Source organism: Peromyscus eremicus, chromosome 8a (assembly GCF_949786415.1).
Source record: "Peromyscus eremicus chromosome 8a, PerEre_H2_v1, whole genome shotgun sequence".
Classification (NCBI taxonomy): Eukaryota; Metazoa; Chordata; class Mammalia; order Rodentia; family Cricetidae; genus Peromyscus; species Peromyscus eremicus.
In genome coordinates, this window is record NC_081423.1 from 82,526,495 (window position 1) to 82,545,600 (window position 19,106).

General features: G+C 50.2%; 2 protein-coding genes across 2 annotated transcripts; both read right to left on the minus strand.

The window, feature by feature from the left end:
• Nucleotides 1–6,125: 6,125 nt before the first annotated feature.
• On the minus strand, nt 6,126–9,680 carry Krt35 (keratin 35). The gene is made up of 7 exons (XM_059271762.1): nt 9,210–9,680; nt 8,376–8,458; nt 8,023–8,179; nt 7,677–7,838; nt 7,272–7,397; nt 6,561–6,781; nt 6,126–6,273 (listed from the first exon to the last, which is right to left on the minus strand). Exons 1-7 carry the CDS (start codon nt 9,678–9,680, stop codon nt 6,126–6,128), a joined length of 1,368 nt encoding a protein of 455 aa, XP_059127745.1.
• Nucleotides 9,681–15,707: 6,027 nt separating this feature from the next.
• Krt36 (keratin 36) lies at nt 15,708–19,106 on the minus strand. Its single transcript, XM_059271760.1, has 7 exons — nt 18,648–19,106; nt 17,922–18,004; nt 17,530–17,686; nt 16,888–17,049; nt 16,663–16,788; nt 16,267–16,487; nt 15,708–15,903 (listed from the first exon to the last, which is right to left on the minus strand). Exons 1-7 carry the CDS (start codon nt 19,104–19,106, stop codon nt 15,708–15,710), a joined length of 1,404 nt encoding a protein of 467 aa, XP_059127743.1.

The following is a 19,106-nucleotide window of genomic DNA, read 5'->3' on the forward strand; positions in this document are numbered from 1 at the left end:
GGAAGCCGATAATTAATTTGTAATTTGGTTTCCAATAAGGAGTTCCTTTCCTCATAAAAGAGGCCAAACTTGTCATTTGGCTAAAGCAGGACTCTAGGTTCTTGTCATTGGTCACTCGGGGGAGAGCATCCAGGCACATCTTCAAAGGGCCAGCCCCATACCTGGGCCCTTATTACCAGGGTGTGGCAGCGGGTACCTGCCACAGCTTGTCCTCTGTTGCCATGGACCGTGCCCACCGCGCCCCCGCCTGCACCTGCCCCAGGGAAGGCTGCAAGACGGTAGAAAGGTAGCTGCCCCTTTAATGAAAGCATTCCACGTGGGAAGAGACCTGGCCCCTTCACAAGGAAGTGTGTAGGTGACAAAAGCCGCCTCAGTACTGCGGAATAAACCTGAAGCGAGAGGAAAGACACCAGAGGCTTCGGAATGCAGCTCATCCTCCCCCCTACGGAAAGGACTTATCACAGAGGAGAGGAGGAAAGGAAGAAATAAACACCTAGGCAGCTAAGACATCTTCTTAGACGTAAATGGGAAAGGGAGAGGTCAAGCCCTTCTCCTCGGAAAAGCAGTTCAACGTTATGAACGCCTCCAGGAGGAAGAGACGCTGTCTTGACTCTCTCTGGGCCCTCCACTTGAAGGTCACTGCCGCCGTGCCATGTTCAACTGACGTCCGTTAAGACCGAAGTTGAACAAGCTGGAACCGGTTCTCCTTCTGCTCTCTACAGTGGTGCAGAGGGAGGGCTCAGTTTGGGACCCCAGTGAGTGGAAGCCCTGTAAATCGGGTCTCTGAAGAGGGATGGTCTGTGCTAAGCCAGGAAGCGGGGAGCAGGTGTCCCTGGTTACAAAGCCTTGAGCATTCCCTTAAAGCAGTGGTTTTCAACCTTCCTAATGCTGCAACCCTTTCCTGCAGTTCCTCATCTGCAGTGACCCCTTCAACCATAATGTTATTTTCATTGCTACTTCATAACTGTAACTTTGCTACTATTATGAATCATAATGTAAATATCTGATACGCAGGATATCTGATATGTGACTCCTATGAAAGGATCATGTGACCCCCCCAGGGGGTCCCGACCCATGCATTGAGAACCACTGCCCTAAAGCAACGTAATGAACTAACGCTTTGCAGTCCCAGCTGTGAAAGCTGTAGACGCACACACCTCACATGTTACATCGCTACTTTTGCATTCATTCCTGTGTTCATTACTTTCCTCATTGCCACAACAAAATACCTGAAAAACACAACTCAAAGAAGGGAGGCTTGCAGTCTGAGGGACTACAGTTCATCGCAGCAAGGAAGGCTTGGGCAGCGGGAGCTTGAGGCAGTTGGTCCACGCTGCACTCAGTCAAGAAACAGAGAGAAATGGATGCTGAGGCTCAGCTGGTTTTCTTTTTATTCTGTTCAGAACCCTAGACCATGAAATGGTGCTGCACACATTCAAGGTGGGTCTTCTCACCACACTCGGAACACCCTAGAAACACACACTAGAAACACCCTTGTGGACACGCCCAGAGGTGTGTCTCCTAGGCGATTCTAAATCCTGTCAGTTGTCACCAGAGACTGACCATCACACTCTCTCCTCAATAGAAGTTGGGCTACAAACATGCGTCCTACCTTTCCAATTACTTCCTTCGGAAGTGTTGGCTAGAGAACAGAAAGTGGAAAATGCCACCCAGCCTTCTCACTGTTTAAGAGCTCAAAATAGAAACCCTGCCTTCTGATGTGTGCTGTGACCTTTAAAAGCCACCTTGTCCCCCTGCATCTCAGTTTTTTCATGAAAACGGACTAAAATGATCTCTCAAGAGACGAGGCTACAGCTCAGTGTTACAGTGCATGCCTAGCATGGGTGAAAGCGTGGGTCCCACCCTCCACTCTCATGACCCTCCCCCAAGAAAAAAGATCTTCCAGTGTGATCCCCTGGAACAACCATAATTCCAATAGCTTTGTCTCCATGGAGAGTTTACAGGAGCTGGTGATGTCAGGTGGGAGGAGGCATGAGAGCTACGCCAGCTACCCGCGCTGAGACACCTCAGCCGCCATTCAACATCATAACCAGCAGTTACTGGAGATATTTATGTGCCAGGCACAGCACCGGGTACTTGACATTACTTTCTCCCTTTTCTTGTTTTTTTTTTTTTTTACTCTTTACTCTTTGGGAGTCCCACCACCAGCTCCCAAATAAAGACGCACAGCGTCTTGTTCTTTCTTGTGAATTCTCAGCCTTAGCTTAGCTTATTTCTAGCCAGCTTTTCTTAACGAATCCCATCTGCCTTTTGCCTCTGAGCTTTCACCTTTCTCTATTTCTGTATTTCTTTCTTTCTTTCTTATTCTGTTGTTGATTGTGTAGCAGGGGGGCTGGACCCCAATGTCCTCCTCTCCTCCTTCTCCTCCTCTGCTCCCTGATCTCCTTTTTTCCCAGATTTCTCCTCCTATTTATTCTCTACCTGCCAGTCCCGCCTATCCTTTCTCTTGCCTCACAATTAGCCATTCAGCTCTTTTTTAGACCAATCTGGTGTTTTAGACAGGCAAGGTAACACAGCTTCACAGAGTTAAACAAATGCAACATAAAAGAATGCAACACATCTTTGCATCACTAAACAAGTGTTTCACAGCAAAAAAAAAACAAATGTAACACATCTTAAAATAATATTCTACAACAGTCCCTGTTTGTATTACTCTTCTTTTTGCTGTGATGAAATATCATGATGAAAGCAATTTAGGGAAGAGTGACTTTGGTTCACAGTTTGAGGGGAGAGCCCATCATGGCAGGGAGGTCATGGCAGTGGGACCTTGAGGCAGCTGGTAACATTGCATCTGTAGTTAGGAACCAGATAAAGCTGCCTAGCTCTAGCACCAAAAGGCCCGCCAACTAATGCACAGGCACCCAGCCCTGGCTCTACACCACCACCAACCGAACAGCTTTCAGACATCCCAGTATGAGGCCAAATCTCAGGCCAACTCAACCAGGATTCCGGAGCATCAAAGCAAGCAAGAGTTGTTGTCTGGGTTTTTTTTTTTTATTTTGTTGTGTTTTTTTTTGGTCTATTGGGTTTCTATTTTGAAGCTCCCCAGGTCATTCTGGTGTGCAGATCCAGGTGAAAACATCTGGCTGCACGGAGGCAGGATTGTAATTTAAAAGCAAAGGCAAATGAGATGAGTAAAGGGAGGGTTCTGTGGGATCTGGTGAGAGCCATCGGGGAGGGAGTTAAGATCGTTTGGAAGGGGCTTCTGGTTCTGAGGTGTCAATGAGATGACCATGCCCTATATAAAACAGACTTCACTAGAATCTGGCTCAAATTGTGCTGCTGATCACAACTATCAGAGCTGAAACCGATACTAACACATGTAACTTCTTGGTTTGTTTTTGTTTGTTTCTTTTTTTTTAGATTTTTTTAATGTATGTGTAATGGGAGAGTATGCATGTGAATGAGGTGCCCGTGGTGGCCAGAAGGCATTGGATCCCCTGGAACTGGAGTTACAGGCTTGTGAGCTGCCTGACATGGGTGCTGGGAACCAAAACGAAACTCCAGTTCTCTGTAAGAACAATAAACACTCTTTACAGCTGAGCCAGCCCCCTAACTTCTTGTACACTTCAGGTGGCCTGAGGTAACTGGGCATTGCTGCCTGGAAAAGCTGCCTCAAAAATGAAATTCCAGCAGAGAAAAGTAGATGCCCACTCTCAGAGCATCTAAGAACGAGTCAGTGTTGGCCAGTTTCCAGATGCCAGCTGTATGCTCAGTAAAGTATGAGGGACATCACAGCAGAGTAAGTGTCACCTGCTCTGTCTTCCTCAGCAGAAAACTGAGACTCAGAAAGGGACTACAACCTGCCAACACTGTCCCACAGTGGTGAGGCTGGTAGACCATGGTGGACCTGGAGTCCTAGGTCCCTCTGGCTCCATGTTCCTGTTCTGCATTCCTTACATTGATGGCACAGCCTTCTCCCATCTACTCTCCCATCACTAAAGTAGATGATAGGTAGGTAGGTAGATAGATAGATAGATAGATAGATAGATAGATAGATAGATAGATAGACAGATAGATAGATAGAGATAAGCAGACAGATAGATGGTATATAGGTATGTAAGTAGATAGGCAGGCAGACAGATAGCTACGTGGATGGATGGATAGATGGATGGATGGATGGATGGATGGATGGATGGATGGATGGATGGACAGATAGATAGGTGATAGGTAAATGGATGAATGGATAGATGGATAGACAGATAGATAGGTGGTAGATAGATAGATGGATGGGTGAATAAATAGATAGATAGACAGAAAGATAGATAGAAGTTGTAAGTAGAAGTGAGTGTCCTCCCTGTCCTATACAAAAGGTCTCCCTCCTATGTAGAACAACCCCTGCCCATGGTATCTAGCATCCTACCTCACACATATTTATGCTCAGTATGGGTTCATTGAATAAAGTGAATGAGGCAGATGCCTGAGGCTCAGCAAATTCAACCATTGTGTTCCAAGAAGACAGTAGTACAGTCTACCTAGAGCCAGGTTGTTGGCAGATACCAAAGGCCTCAGCCCTCCTGTCAAGGGGCTTAATGGGGAAGATTCTGCCACATAATCAGAGGGAGCTGGAGCTGCTCTGATGTCCTGAAGGGACAGACCTCAGTCCCAAATCAGTCCAGTACCTTCCACCATCCTGTGCTCCACCTTGGAACCATGATCACCCTCTTAACATCACTTGGGTTCCTTAGCAGGTACCTCTGTCATCTTTGAAGAGCACGTGTCCCTCTGGAGACAATCTGCCTTCTTGTGTAGCTTAGAAAGTGTACCCTCACCTTTGTCTCTTTGCCATTGGGCTTGGAAGAAGTTGGTGTTTTGCTTGGTCTTTTGAGGGGAGACATTCTGAACAAAAATGACAGGCTGCAGCAGGGAATGCTGGGAGTTCCTGCATCTGAGCCTCACATCTCACTAGTCGCTAAGAGTACACAGGGGCCTCCTGGGTCAAGAGCTTCTGAGTTACAAGTGAAGTAAGTCCCAGCCCAGGCTCAGTCCCCATTGCCTGCGTGTGATGGAATTGTGAACTTAGGAGTTAGGAGATTTCCTGAACTGGAAGAGTTTCAGGAAAGGGTTGCCAGGGAAGAGGGAAGTTAATATGAATGAACCCTAAATCTCTGAGTGTGGGGCACATGCCACTGCTTTATGAGGAGCATGCACAGGCTAATAAAGTGACCCCAATTCTCTCTCTTACTTATCTTTATCAGGCCTATTCTGTGACCCCCAAGGGTTGCTATGTATACCAGAGGGAAAGTAGGTAACAATCGTCACCACACAGGGACCTTGCAGAAAGGTCTTCATCAGGGAAGCCAAGCAAAAAGCCTCACAGCAAGGCCTTCAGTTGACAAAGTGCTTGCCTCACAAATACAATGACCTGAGTTCAATCTCAGCACTCACATTTAAGAAAAAAAAAAGAGCCAGGCATGGTGGTGCATAGTTGTAATGTCTATGCTTGGGAGGCAGAGTTAGGTAGGTCCCTGAAGCTCTCTGATCAGCCAGTCCAGCCTATTTGGCAAGTTTCAGGGCAAAGAAATCCTGTCTCAAAGTGGGGAAAAGTGGATGGAGCCCGGAGAATAACACCCAAGGCTATTCCAAACATGCACAGATGGGGGGAAAAACACTCCATTGCAGTCTTCTAACTACCTCCAATGAGAAGCATGGGGGCCCTGTTATTTCCAGAGTTACCCTTGGTCAAATATCCCCCATGCATCTGCCCAACAGTCAATCTGAACCCAAGATGGGCACAAACCAACACGAAAACGATGTGAGTCAGTCACTGGGAGCCAGAGCAAATGGCTTTATTGTCCCACCCTGGGTACACTGTATTGAATTTCAGAACCTATGAAAACACACTCAGAAAGAAAGACTGGCCAAGGAACAGGTCCAGAAAAGAGACCCTGGAGCCCATTGAAATGATGAGGAGTCAAGTCCCAAAGGGCAACCGGCCTCAGTTGACAGGGTCTAAGAAACGTAAAAGCATGCAGGGAGCCCTCTCAGGGCCTGGGCATGGGTTCAGCATGAATGAAGAGATGTGGGCTGTAAGAGTTACAGTTGTCTAGAGGCCGTTTCAGAACCCTGAAGGCAATGGCCTTGACCCTCTGGATCTGTCCTTCTCAGAACCTGCCCCCTGGGCAGGGAACACAGACAGGGCGGGGGCTGTTGGTTGCGCGCACTGCTCCGGAGCTGCAAGAGACTGCTGGAAGGCAGGGGAGGCATGATTTGGAGGGTGAGTAGTCAGGGGCACACGGGTTGCAGGGAAGCCTGGGAGACAGAAGAGAGTCGGTTACTATCATACTCCAGTTCGATAACACTAAACAGATCCTAGACTATACAAACAGAATGGCATCTTCTAAATCCTGTCCCCTTGTTTTACCCAAGGGGGAATAGGTACTCAGAGAGGAAAACAGAACCAGCCAGAGCAAACAAATGAGTCTGTCCCAAGATCAGAGCTAAACCCTCCAAGGCTCCTGAATCAGAATATGTTCTTCCTGGGCACCATGGGATCTCCCCAGAACTTTGGAGAGGTGAGATCATGCAGCCATACTCACTTGCTGTCCTCACTCTCCAGCAGGCCCCTGTACGTGTTGATCTCACACTCCAGCCGGGCCCGGACATCCAGCAGCACCTGGTACTCCTGGTTCTGACGCTCCAGGTCAGCCCGGATCTCACCAAGCTGGGACTCCACGCTGCCGATCATGCACTGCATCTGGGCCAGCTGGGAGCTGTAGCGGGCTTCTGTCTCTACCAGGGTGGAGTCCAAAGCATCTCTCTGGGAGGACCAGGGTTGTGGGAAGAGGACCAGGTTAGAGGCCAGAGAACTATCGAGGAAGATCCGCCTGGGTCTAGGTGGGACTTCAGAATACCAGAATGGAAACTCAGAGAGTCACTGAGCTAGGAGAAACCACAGTCAAACACCACTGAAGATGAGCTAGCCCAAGCTCCTGTAGCCCCTTGATCTAGACAGCATCTCCTTCCTAGCAGTACCTCTAGACAACTGATAATTACACAAAAGGTAGATCTTATGTAAATAAAGAAGTCACTACCACAGCATAGAGGAGTATACTACAGACCTTCCTGTCTTTCACCACAAGGGCAGTTGTGATGTGTTTCTGGCCTTCACACCCTCCTCTCTACACAGGGAAGCCCTGAGCAAAGAATCTGAACTCTTGGAATCAGTGTGTATGGCCACCGTGTGGAATCTGGGGGTTGCGTGCTTCCAGGCTTGGCTCAGCAGCTATTCTACCCACCCCAGTGCTTACCATGCTCTGCTGGGCCTGCAACTCAATCTCTAGGGAGTTGACGGTGCGTCTCAAGTCAATGATGTCTGCCTGGCAGGACTGCAGCTGCTCCGAGCTGGACACGACCTGCTGATTCAGCTCCTCGGTCTGAAACATACCCACGCATGGGATCTGATCAGGAACCCTGAGGTCTCGGCTTCAAAAGTTACAGAGATCACTTGGAACCATGAGTATGATGAGTCAAGGACAACCTCCCAGATGACCCACTCCAACCCATTTCTGCCATGCTTGCTGGAAAGATCGCATGGTTGCAAGATGGAGTCAAAACAGTTGTAAAACCCTCCATCTCTGGCTTCTGGTTCAGAGCCCCAAGGACACTTGTAGATGACTTCACCTCTGCTGCACTGACTGCTTCCATGTACCTACCTGGGTGTCATACCAGTCTTCTGCATCCCTCCGGTTATTCTCCACCAAGGTCTCATATTGGCACCTCATCTCATCCAGAACACGGTTCAGATCAACAGGTGGGGCAGCATCCACCTCAACATTGAGCCGATCGCCAAGCTGGCAGCGCAGTGAGTTCACTTCCTGTGGCACAGATAGGGTCTGTTTCTAGGTGGCTGCCTTAGTACCCTATGCTCACCTCCTCCCCCATGCTCACCTCCTCCCCCATGCTCATTTTCTCCTTCATGCTCACCTCCTCCCCCATGCTCATCTCCTCCCCCACACTCACCTCTTCCCCCCATGCTCAGCTCCTCCCCGCCATGCTCACCTCCTCATGATTCTTCTTGAGGCAGAGCAATTCTTCCTTCAGAGACTCCACCTGTGCTTCCAGGTCAGCCTTACACAGAGTCAGGTCATCCAGGATCCTGCGCAGACCATTGATGTCAGCCTCCACCAGCTGCCGCAGGGAAACCTCCGTCTCGTACCTGGAGACACAGAGCAAGGCACTCAAACCTGTGATCCCATTTGTATCAAAGTCAAGCCCCGCCCCAGACTAGCCTGGTGCTGTAAGCTCTGCCCTCATGCCTCAATGACTGAATGTAGCTGAAACCCTGAGACCAACCATCACCAGCATCCAGTTATCATCATCAGCCCCAGTCTGGGGACCAGCAGACCACTTACTTGGTCCTGAAGTCATCGGCAGCCAGCTTGGCATTGTCAATCTGCACCACCAGCCTGGCATTCTCTGCCTTGCTACAAAGAGTCTGGGGACGTAAAGAAGTGATTTCATGTAAGAAAGGATGTTCTATTGGTGGGAGCTTCTCCCTGAGTCTGGCAAGAGCTGCCCATGGAAGGAGGTACATTCCCATCCTTGGATCCCAACAGTGTGGGGCTCTGTGAGAGATGAGAGCTGGTGTAGACCCTCAAGATCCCTTGCAATGTGGTGTGCCTATGATGCATAGTCAAGGACTAGAGAGAAGGCAAAGGCATATTACGGGAAATACTGCAGCGTGAGGAAATAACACTTCCTCCTGCCTTCCTGTCCCCTAGACCTGCTGTGGGCCCAAGGCAGGTCGCTGCTAACAGGTATCTTCTAGTTCTCTGGTCACATATGCTCCAGCTGAGCCCTTCGGGAATGAAGACTTACAGAGAAGCCATCTTCTTCTCTGCTTTACAGATGCAGAAACCAAGCTTCACTAAATACACCAAATCCGTGTGATTTGCCTTTTTTAAAAGGACATTAAAATTCAGAGAGATGGACAGTGATGGCAAAGTTTACACAGCCAGTTAGTTAATACACTCTGTGTTCAAGTTCTGAGTCTATTAATTGCCGTCTGGGTCACTTAATAAGCCTGGCCTTGAGTGTTTTCATCTGATAGGCTAAGATCATCAGGGAGAATAGAAGAGGCCATAGACATAAATAAGCTCTGTTCCCTCTAAAAGTTTCCCATGGGATCCAGGCTATTATCACACATGTTCTGGCTTCTAGACCTGAAGCCACTCCAAACCACTCACCTTCTTCTGGAGCTCCTCCATGGTCCGGAAGTAAGACTGGTAGTCGGGACACATATAGGGCACCTGCTGCTCACACCACTCTCGAATGCGGCTCTCCAGGCTGGCATTCTCCTTCTCCAGCTGCCGCACCTTCTCCAGGTAGCTGGCCAGGCGGTCATTCAGGACCTGCATGGTCTCCTTCTCATTGCCAGTGAGGATGCCCTCCCCAAACCAACCTCCACTGGTGCTGTAGCTGGTGGCAAAGCCTCCCATGGGGAGGCAGAGAGCTGGAAGGCAGCTGGAAACCCTGTAACTGTTTCTACCCAGGCCAGCAGAACACACAGAGAAACTCCGGGCTCCCCGGGAAAGACTTGGCAGCTTGCAAGAGCTGCTGGAGTACATTGTGGTCATTCGAGTGGAGCCCCCTCCAGCTTTACCTGGGCTCTTGAGGGATCCAGAGGAGAAGCTGGCCTTGAGGCATTTGGAAGCCATGGCCACAGCAGCCCAGTAAGCGGTAGATCTCTGAGAGTAGACACCCCAACACAGAGAAGCAGCTCCCTAGCCTGACTTTATACCTCTGCCCCAGTGGGCGTTGGTTGGCCCTTACAAAGTCTTTTCTCCTCATTAAAGTTAATTCCACTTTCTATCAAAACCTCTCATTAGCCTGTTATTTAGCTACCCATGGACATATCCTGGCCTCGTAAAACAGAATCCCCGTTGGACAAGTGGATATGTGGAGACTCACCCCCACAGCCCTGCACCCTGGGAAGACCCAGTCTGCACCAGCTCTTCAAAGGGGCCTGTCATCAGAACCCAGACCTCAGCCTCTTTGTTAAGCAGGCGTGGGAGTCCAGCCACCCGTCTTGTCTTCTTTTAGTCTTGTCTCTTTTGATGGACAGTCTGGGGAGGGGGTAGCAAGCCTGCAAGTGGCTAGAAGGCAGGGATCTTGTAGCTTGGGCAACCATAAAAGGCTCTTGAATAGGCCCAGAAGATATGGCCATGGTGACCAACTGTCCCAGGTTCCACTGGACTACTGTACTTTTAATGTGATCCAGGGAACTCTTTGTCCTGGACAAAATGGGACAGTACATAACCTTCAACCCAAGAGAGCCCTGGCAGACACTCCCCTACTTCCTTGCCAAAAGTTCTGTTCTGGTTACATAGCCTCAACTCTAACCAGAATAACTCAATGTCAGTTCCTGACCCTGTGACAGCTGGAGCCATGTTTGGGAGGACATGACTTTTCCAGCCCAGGTAAAAATGGAGGATTTCATTCCAGTTGCCTGAATTGGCAAAGGGGAATGTGAGTGTTTGATTTATACATTTCCTCAGCAGGTACAAGGAACCTGAGCCTCCAAGGCTCATCTCTGCTCTGGAATCTGGCTGACCCAATGCCTAGAAGGTTTGATGAGACATCCAACCAGTCCAGTATGTGAACAAGTGAGCCCTGGAACCAGGACTGAGGAGAGATGGGGATGGGGATGGAATGCCGTAGGTGAGAGTCTATGGGACGTGCCTTCTGAGCTGTCCTGTGGTTTGGGGTTCTGCTTACTCTTCTAAGAACACCTACTATCTTCCCATTAAGACGTAACCATGAGCTGAGACCAGCAGTGAGCAAGGTATGGTGCTCAGCACCTTCCCACATGTGCTCTCTACAGATCTGAACTCATGGTCCCCATCCTGTAGCTGAAGACATCAAAGCTCAGATATATTAAGAACTTGCTTAGCACCTCCAGCTTGTGTCAGGCAAAACCTGGGATTCTGTCCCAGGCTGCTTGATATAATAGTCCATAAAAAACAGAAAGGAGAGAATTAGAGGAGATCCACAGGGCATGAGGGTCACACCCGGGGATCCCAAGAAAAGCAACCTGACCCAGTAGTGACATCTGAACTTGTGGGCTCGAATAGCCCAACCATGAACCACCTGACTCCACCTCTCAGGGTCTCCCTCTGTTTCTTCTTCTGTAATGAGAACAGATATCCATGCCTGCACCTTGGGTAGCCTTAAGCATTAACTGAGCTTGGAGAAGCTCAGACAGCACCTGCTTGTGGCAAGTGCTCCTTGTGGCAGCAGCCAGTCCCTTCACAAGTGCAGTCTTGTTGAACTGGAACTTGGTAATGCCGAGTAGCTGTCATTAGGGAGTGGGGACAGATTCTAAGCACACAGTCCACTATCCCGTGGGCCAGGTAAATAGGTTTGGAACCCTCAGATATAGAACTCCCATGAGTCACTGCATCCTTTCCACACTCTGTGATCCAGTGTGATCAGCACCCACCCAGCATAATCCTAGGGTCCCATTGGCTGCCTCAGCCTCTCCTCCCCGAACCGCCATGCCTCGGTGCAAAGATGCAGCTGAGCTGAGAGCCTGGTCGAGCCTCCTGGAGTATTTGTATTTCCCACCCATCCCCCTCCTAGGCCACAGTCTCCTGGGAGTGTGCTCTGGGCTCATCAGGGAAACTCTGAAGCCATGTGGCCCAGAGAAGACACAGCACGAAGGCCTGGGAATTCTGTATTAATCCACTCAAGCCCGGGGGTCAGATGGCTTCCTTGGTGGGGCTTTACTAAAACCTGAGCTCCCTAGATAGGGACCAAGGGCTGCTGGCAGCTTGGAATACTCCTCCAAACCACCCTATTAATGGCAATAGCAGTGGGGCCCTCCATCACCCACTGAGCACTCAGAGTGTGCCAGGACCTGTGCTCAGTCTTTCTACACATCCTCTCACTCAGTCCTCCCAACATCCTCATGAGGCATGAGATTGGCATTATCAGTGACCCTACTGGATAGATGAGTACTTACGGTGCTTTAGGAGCCAGCCAAATAATAGCAGAGGTGGCAGATATGGCTCTTGTGCAAAAGTGTGCAGTCCCCTTAAATTAAACCCCCAGCACCACCTACACCCTGCACGGATAGAAGGGTGCCAACTCCCACAGAAATCCCAAGGTGGGGCAATGAATAGTTTATGCAAGGTCCACAAAGGCCTTGCTAGGAGATCATAGCCCTGCCCCTCCAGTGACTCCAGTCCTCAGACCTGTCCAACTGCCTCTGGGGGCTCAGTCCCAGCCATTCTTTTAGAGATCACAGCCCTCTCCAGTCCTGCTGTGCCCACCCAACACTGTGAACCCATGGAAGTGACTGGGAGAGACTCCCTTTGTCCCCTGTGACCTGCCAGCCTCTGTCTCGTGCTCCAGCCCCATCTTCCCAAGGAACCGCCCTGGGGACTAACCTCATACTTCTTTTGAAACACCCCTGCAATGTCAGAAATAGTGCGGCCCTTCTAGATGTCTCCGAGTGCTCAAGTGAATGCGAGAGTGAGTGCGTGAGTGTGTGAATGAGTGTGAGTGAGTGTGTGAGGGAGTGACTGAGTGAATGAATGGACTGTGTTACATAAAGAAACAAAGGGTTTTGAGAAGAAAGCATAGAATGGAGAAAAGGAAGAAGGGAAGAAAGAATGAATGACTGGAGAAGAGAGAGAGAGGGACTAGCATCCTTCTGCTAGTCCCACTCTCAGAGATAAGGAGGCAGAAACTCCAAGACAGGAACCAACTGCACCTGCCCCAACAAGCCAGGTCCCCTAGCAGAGAACAAAAGCCACCTGCTCAAGGGATACAGGCCCGTGAGGCAACTCAAAGGTGTGGCTGAAAAGTCCTGATAAGATGTTTTTAGATAATTAGATCTGTTTAAAAAAAAAAAGATAAGTAATGTTTTCAGTGCTATGAAATAGTCTATAAATTGTGCTGCTCTGTTTCTTCCCCCCATCCTTTGGAATTTAAAAAACTAAAATAAACTAATTGCCTAGAACACCATCTCAGCAGGAACTAACATTGTTTAGAAGCCTCCTGATAATCTTTCCCCTCAAGATCTCTGTTCTCTGTCCAGATGTGCTCCACACTGTCCCCAGAACATGGCATGAACATGCTCAGCCATGCCCTAAAATACCTTCTCCCTTCTTGCCTCCTTTTTCTGCCCATCCTTGAAGGTTTCTGCCAAATCCAAATCTTCCCGGAACCCTTCCCTAATCACGCCAACACTCAACAATCTCCCCATGCTCGCAACTCAAACCCCTGTCCTGCCCTGGCTCTTGCTATCCCTGAACAGGGAGTGAGAGAAGGTCTGCAACTGGGTGGCTGCTCCATGGGAGCCATGCCTGCTATTCACAGTTGATGCGGCCAGTCTCATGTCCCTGCTCCTCCCTGACTGAGCCCTGGTGTGCATTAGCACAGAATTTACTGGATGGGGTGGGGAGGTCTTCACACCTTAACTTCTAATTTATTCACTGAAGCCTGAGTGACATACCAGATAGTATATCTAGAAAGTAGCGACTAAACTGACCACCTTGGAAGTAAGTGTCCTGTATCATCTCATCTCTCTCCTGATGTCATGGAGAGAGAGATGGGGTACGAGTCAAAAGAACCAAGTCCTAGGACTTTCAATTGTTGTGCCGCGTTGCACTCCAGTTTGTCCGTCAGCGGCCTCAGTCAAGGGTGTGTGGGTGAGGTTGAGCATAGGAGGGGTTCCTTTACTAACTCAAGTGCTCTGAAGGATTTAGCAAGAATTGAAGCAATGACACACGACCAAAGCAATTACTCACAATCGCACAGGACTGTTTGAAGTACTCACAATTGCACAGGGCTGTTTGAAGTACTCACAATCACACAGGGCTGTTTGAGTGTAGCCCAGAGACTCTTCGTTTTCATTCAGATCAACTCTGCTAAGCACCACATTTTGAGTGCTGACACACATCGTCCCACCAGGGCTCCCAGAAGCTCCAGTTCATAGATGGACTGTTGAGACTAAACGAGTCCCTGAGCATGCCTGGGCATGAGTTGGAGAGCTGCAAAGCAGCCCCAGCCAAGACACTTCCGTTCTACCTGTGAACATCTTCTCCTAGGACCTAACTGGGGTACTTCTGGCTTCCTCATGTTTGGCTTAGTCACCAAATATATGGTAGCGTTGGCAGCACTATCTTGGCCTAAAGGAAGAGCCCAGAGGCAAAGGCTGAAGAGCTGGGTGATGGTCAGGACTCAGTCCTTCACTGCTGTGTGATCTGGTGTAAGTCACTCCCGGCTCTGGGTCTGTGTTCTGAACTGAAGAATGGGTCAAAAGGCAGAGAGGCCAACAGGGAACCTCTGACTTCTCATAGACCCTGCTTCTACTAGCCCAATTCAACTCCTACACAGGTCAGCACAGCTCAGCCAGGCAAATCTATACACCCTGAGCTCCACCTCCCACAGCAGTCTGGCTGTCCCCGGCACCACACTGTCCCTGACTCCCTATACTTCCTGTAACTGCAATATGAGAGTTTATGCTGCCTGTTACCACAAAGGCCAATGAATAGAAATGGGAATCCAATCTATGTTGTGCTTTATTAGGAGAGAAGGTAATCTGAAAGGGTAATGGGTTTATGTCACTCAAAAAAAAGGCCTCTGTCTCATCTCCTGCCAGCAACTTCATAGGACATGGGACTGGATGAGAGACTAAAAGCTGTCCATCACTCTGGAGCTCGGTCAGGCTGTCAGATGCATTCCTGAGACTTGTGATGTCTTATGCCTCTATCATCTCAGTACTCCCCACTCATTCTGTGGATGTCTGTGCTCAGGGACTTCCTGAAATTCTAAGTCTAGTGACCATCTGCCATCATCAACTTTGTGCTCCTCCCGGGACATCTGAGCTGGGGTGGGAGTTGTTAGGACAGACAAACCATTAACAGTGCATACTTGCTAAGCTCCTAACGTCTATGCACTGACTCCTTTCTACAACATGGAGTGCAAATGTGTCTTTATAACACAGAACACAAAAGTGCCCTCTGGGGTCCTCTATACTCTCATATCCCCGTATTAGGAACATGGATTTGCCTGACTCTCTGTTTTCACCTCCCAGTTCACCCCAACTCCCCTCTATGGTATGGTTGGCTCAGGCTAGACCACCTGAGACTGGCATTCTCTTGTTGGCCCTGGGACTCATCTCTATTGAACCCATGTTGGGAAGTGGAGGAGACAGGAGCTCGCCAAGGGAGAAGGTAGAAAGGAATGGGAGATGACCACTGATCCCACCAAGCCTGCTAAAGAAGGCTGGAACCTTTGCATCTTCTCTGGCTATTTTAGTGTAAGTGCCTACAGGCAAAGCCAGTCTGGGAACAATGACCGGCACCCACCAAGACTGAGGTGGGGGTCAGTGTCTGTTGACCAGAACCTGAAGCATCTCCAATATTAAATATTTCGATCACTCAGCGACTTTACTATATCCCATGCCCAAACACCCCTGGACACTAACCACGGGAGAATCAACAGAGTCAGCCGGGATCAGGTTTGCTATGCCAAGAGAACACTTTATTGGGTATGTTTCCAGGGGAACCTGGTTTGCATGGCGTAAAAAGCACAGTTAAGACCAGAAACAATAGATGAATTTTAGTAGAAAAACCTGCTAAGCAAGGAGGGCCCTAGGGAGGTGCAAAATCATTTAGCTGCCAAAAGCCACAAGGTGTCCTCCTTCCTGTGGCCTAGGCCTCACTGGTGGCCGGTCACAGTGCGCGGGGCACCACGTGCTCCCTGGAGGAGACAACTCTTCCATCTCTGATCTCCTCGGTGATGGTACGGATCTGGGTGCTGACCTGAGAAGCTGGGGTACAGGGTCCGGCCGGGGTGCAGGGTGTAGAGGGGGTGTAAGGAACTCTTAAGGTAGGCTTGCATTCCGTGGAACAAGGGTGGGCAGGAAGCCTGAAGAAATGAAATCACATATGATGCACTTGGCACTAGAGCATTAGATCGATTTAGGAAATCATGCTGGACAGTAGTAACAATAATGAATGATATCAAAGCATTTCAATGACTCTGAAACCCCAGGGAAGGGAGGATGGAGCTGTAGGAGGGAAGATTAGGAACTTCCACCAAAAAGATGGTCAAAGGTGGGCTTGTGCCTCGGCTTAGCACAGCCCCTTGAACATTTTCCAAAGCGCGGGACCAGAAGGAATCTTCAATGGCTTTAGCTTAATTACCTTCATCTTTGTAACAACCACTCGGCTCTGAAAGTGTGTCAAGCCCTTCTCTCAGCCCAGCTCAGGGAGTCCCAGCATCACTCACTTGCAGTCTTCGCCCTCCAGCAAACAGCGGTAGGTGGCAATCTCTGACTCCAGCCGGGCCTTGACGTCCAGTAACACCTGATACTCATGGTTCTGCCGCTCCAGGTCACAGCGAATCTCAGCCAGCTGGGACTCCACGTTGGTGATCAGACACTGCATCTGAGCCAGCTGGGAGCCATAGCGGGCCTCTGTCTCAGCCAGGGTAGATTCCAGAGAATTCCGCTGCAGTGGCAAAGAGGAGCGATTGAGGAGGAAGAATTCCACCCTACATGACCCACTCTCCTAGTATCCGCACACAGTTGTGATTAGGCCCTGTGACAGCATGATGGCCAGCACATTGGTAAGTCAAAGAGCCTTCAATGAATTGCGATCAGTCAGCTGGGCAGAGACCACCCACCATGCTGTGCTGGGCCTGCAGCTCGATCTCCAGGGCATTGACTGTGCGTCTCAGCTCGATGATCTCTGTCTGGCAGCACTGCAGCTGCTCAGAGCTGGACACCACCTGCTGGTTCAGCTCCTCAGTCTATGGAGGAGAGAGTGCAGAACAGGATGAGACCTAGTGTCTCCCCTCCACACAGTGACCCCCACCCCACAGCCTACAGTCCTGTATGGCCAGCCCCACCTGAGTGTTGAACCAAGCCTCTACATCTCTGCGGTTATTCTCCACCAGGGTCTCATACTGGCATCTCATGTCATCCAATATCTTGTTGAGATCCACTGGAGGGGCAGCATCCACCTCCACGTTCAGTCGGTCCCCAAGCTGGGAACGGAGTGTGTTGACTTCCTGCAGTGACAGACAAAACAAGATGGCATAAGGCTGTGAACAAGTTGCTGGCTTGGTAGGTTCAGTGACCTGGGTTCAAATTCCCCTTCCTCCCTCGGGTACCGTGATACAGGAGAGCTGGCCTCTTTGAATGTGGCTCTCCCCATTGGTCTATCTACATCTAGCCCCTTCTGAGGATTGGGGGGATGACACACCAAGAATATAGAATTATTATCAAACTCCATAATCCAAATGGAGTTGTAATGTCATGGGCGAGGGTGTAGTCTCTGCGTGACTGAAGGCAAATGACATCACATCTTTATGACCATCTTCTCAGCTGTAAAATGGAGCTTACAGTGGGCTCTAACTCTTTAGGTTACTGTGACAGTGAAATAAGGTATAAAGGGCTGCATGTACTTCCTGCCATACAATAAGCCCAGGGGCCAGCAGGGACTCCTTGGCTGGATGGGGACCTTGGGGTTCAGGTGGCAGCAGCCTCACCTCTTCATGGTTCTTCTTGAGACACAGCAGCTCCTCCTTCAGGGACTCCACCTGGGCTTCCAGATCAGCCCTACACAGGGTCAGCTCATCCAAGATCCGGCGCAGGCCATTGATGTCCGCCTCCACCAGCTGCCTCAGGGACAGCTCCGTCTCATACCTGCACACATAGAACCCTGCCAAGTCTGCAGCCAGGGAAGCCCTGGGCCAAACTGCTGTGGCTAACTTGGAGTCAGAAACACAGTGGTCCTCTCCCTTGTCCCAGGAGGGAACTAGGGCCTCTGCATGTCTTCCCATTTACAACTGTATCTGGCTTTATTCCCACCTCACCAGTTCCCAAAAAGCAGGGAACAGAGTTTGACACAGAACAAACCTCCCCTGGTTGGGCCACTCACTTGGTCCGGAAGTCATCAGCAGCCAGCTTGGCATTGTCAATTTGCAACACAAGCCTGGCATTCTCAGACTTGGTCAGCAAGATCTGAAAAACAAGAGGTTTTCCCTGAACTGGGGAAGGCCTGGCAATGTGAAGCCTGTGGGGTGGGGAGCCTAGCTCATGGATGCCTCTAAATACAGGCAACATCTTCAAATATCCAGACAAGGAGGGAGTACAGGCCCCAGGAGGGACACCACATCACTGGCCCCATTGGTCCTGGCTTCTGTAGGGTGGCCAGTAGGATAGATCAAGGTGAGGTTCTGATATATCAGAAGTGGGTTCTGATTCTGGATCCCACATTCAAGGTGTGCGACCCTGGACAAGTTGCTGAGCCTCTCAAAATTCAGCCCCCTTATCTGTTAGATGGGCGTAGTCATACCCCTCTCTCCAGGATGAAGAACAAGTAAGCCAATGGCTAGGAAGGTGTCAGGTATGGTACTACACCTAGTGAGGACTAGAGACATGATCCTCCCCTCCTCCCTGGGCTAAGACAATGAGGGAAGGAAGAACAGCTGGTAACAGGGTACAGAGACCAGCAAGGAAGCCTGGGTCCCCAGGGAACCAAGCCCCAGAGAGTAGAGCTCTCCTTCTAGAAGGCTCCCCTGCAAACTTCAGAGAGTGGCTGAGTCTTGGAATGGGAGGCTTCCAGGAGCTGTCTGGCCAGCTGGGAGAGGCCCTGGCCCGTTACCTTCTGCTGCAAGTCTTCGGCGGTCTTAAAGTAGGACTGGTAGTCCGGGCAGATGTATGGGACCTGACACTCGTACCATTCCCGGATGCGGCACTCCAGTTGCGCATTGTCCTGCTCCAGCTGCCGCACCTTCTCCAGGTAGTTGGCCAGGCGGTCGTTCAAGACCTGCATGGTCGCCTTCTCATTGCCATTGAAGCTGCCCTCGCAGAACCAGCCCCCGTTCCCGGCGAAGCCAGAGGAGTGGCACCCAGAGGACAGATAGGAGCCCGGCAAGCAGCCCCCAAGGCCAGAGAAGCCTGTCCTGAAGGAGGACACGGGCCCCACAGCGCCAACCAAACTGGGGGCCCTGCAGGAGCCCATGGAATGGATGGAGGACATCCGAGAGAAGCTGCCTGCGGTGCCACAGAGGCCCCTGGCAGACCCAGTGGAGAAGGTCGGGGTGCAGATCTGGGTGGCCAT

Excerpts from the sequence above, each read along its gene's own strand:
- Krt35 (XM_059271762.1), bottom strand. The coding sequence starts at position 9,680 with ATGGCTTCCAAATGCCTCAAGGCCAGCTTCTCCTCTGGATCCCTCAAG. Across the intron at positions 8,180-8,375 it reads GCCGATGACTTCAGGACCAA|GTACGAGACGGAGGTTTCCC; the intron begins GTAAGTGGTCTG and ends CTGTGTCTCCAG. Across the intron at positions 7,398-7,676 it reads AAGACTGGTATGACACCCAG|ACCGAGGAGCTGAATCAGCA; the intron begins GTAGGTACATGG and ends GGTATGTTTCAG.
- Krt36 (XM_059271760.1), bottom strand. The coding sequence starts at position 19,106 with ATGGCCACCCAGATCTGCACCCCGACCTTCTCCACTGGGTCTGCCAGG. Across the intron at positions 17,687-17,921 it reads GCTGATGACTTCCGGACCAA|GTATGAGACGGAGCTGTCCC; the intron begins GTGAGTGGCCCA and ends CTATGTGTGCAG. Across the intron at positions 15,904-16,266 it reads CTGGAGGGCGAAGACTGCAA|GCTTCCTGCCCACCCTTGTT; the intron begins GTGAGTGATGCT and ends TCATTTCTTCAG.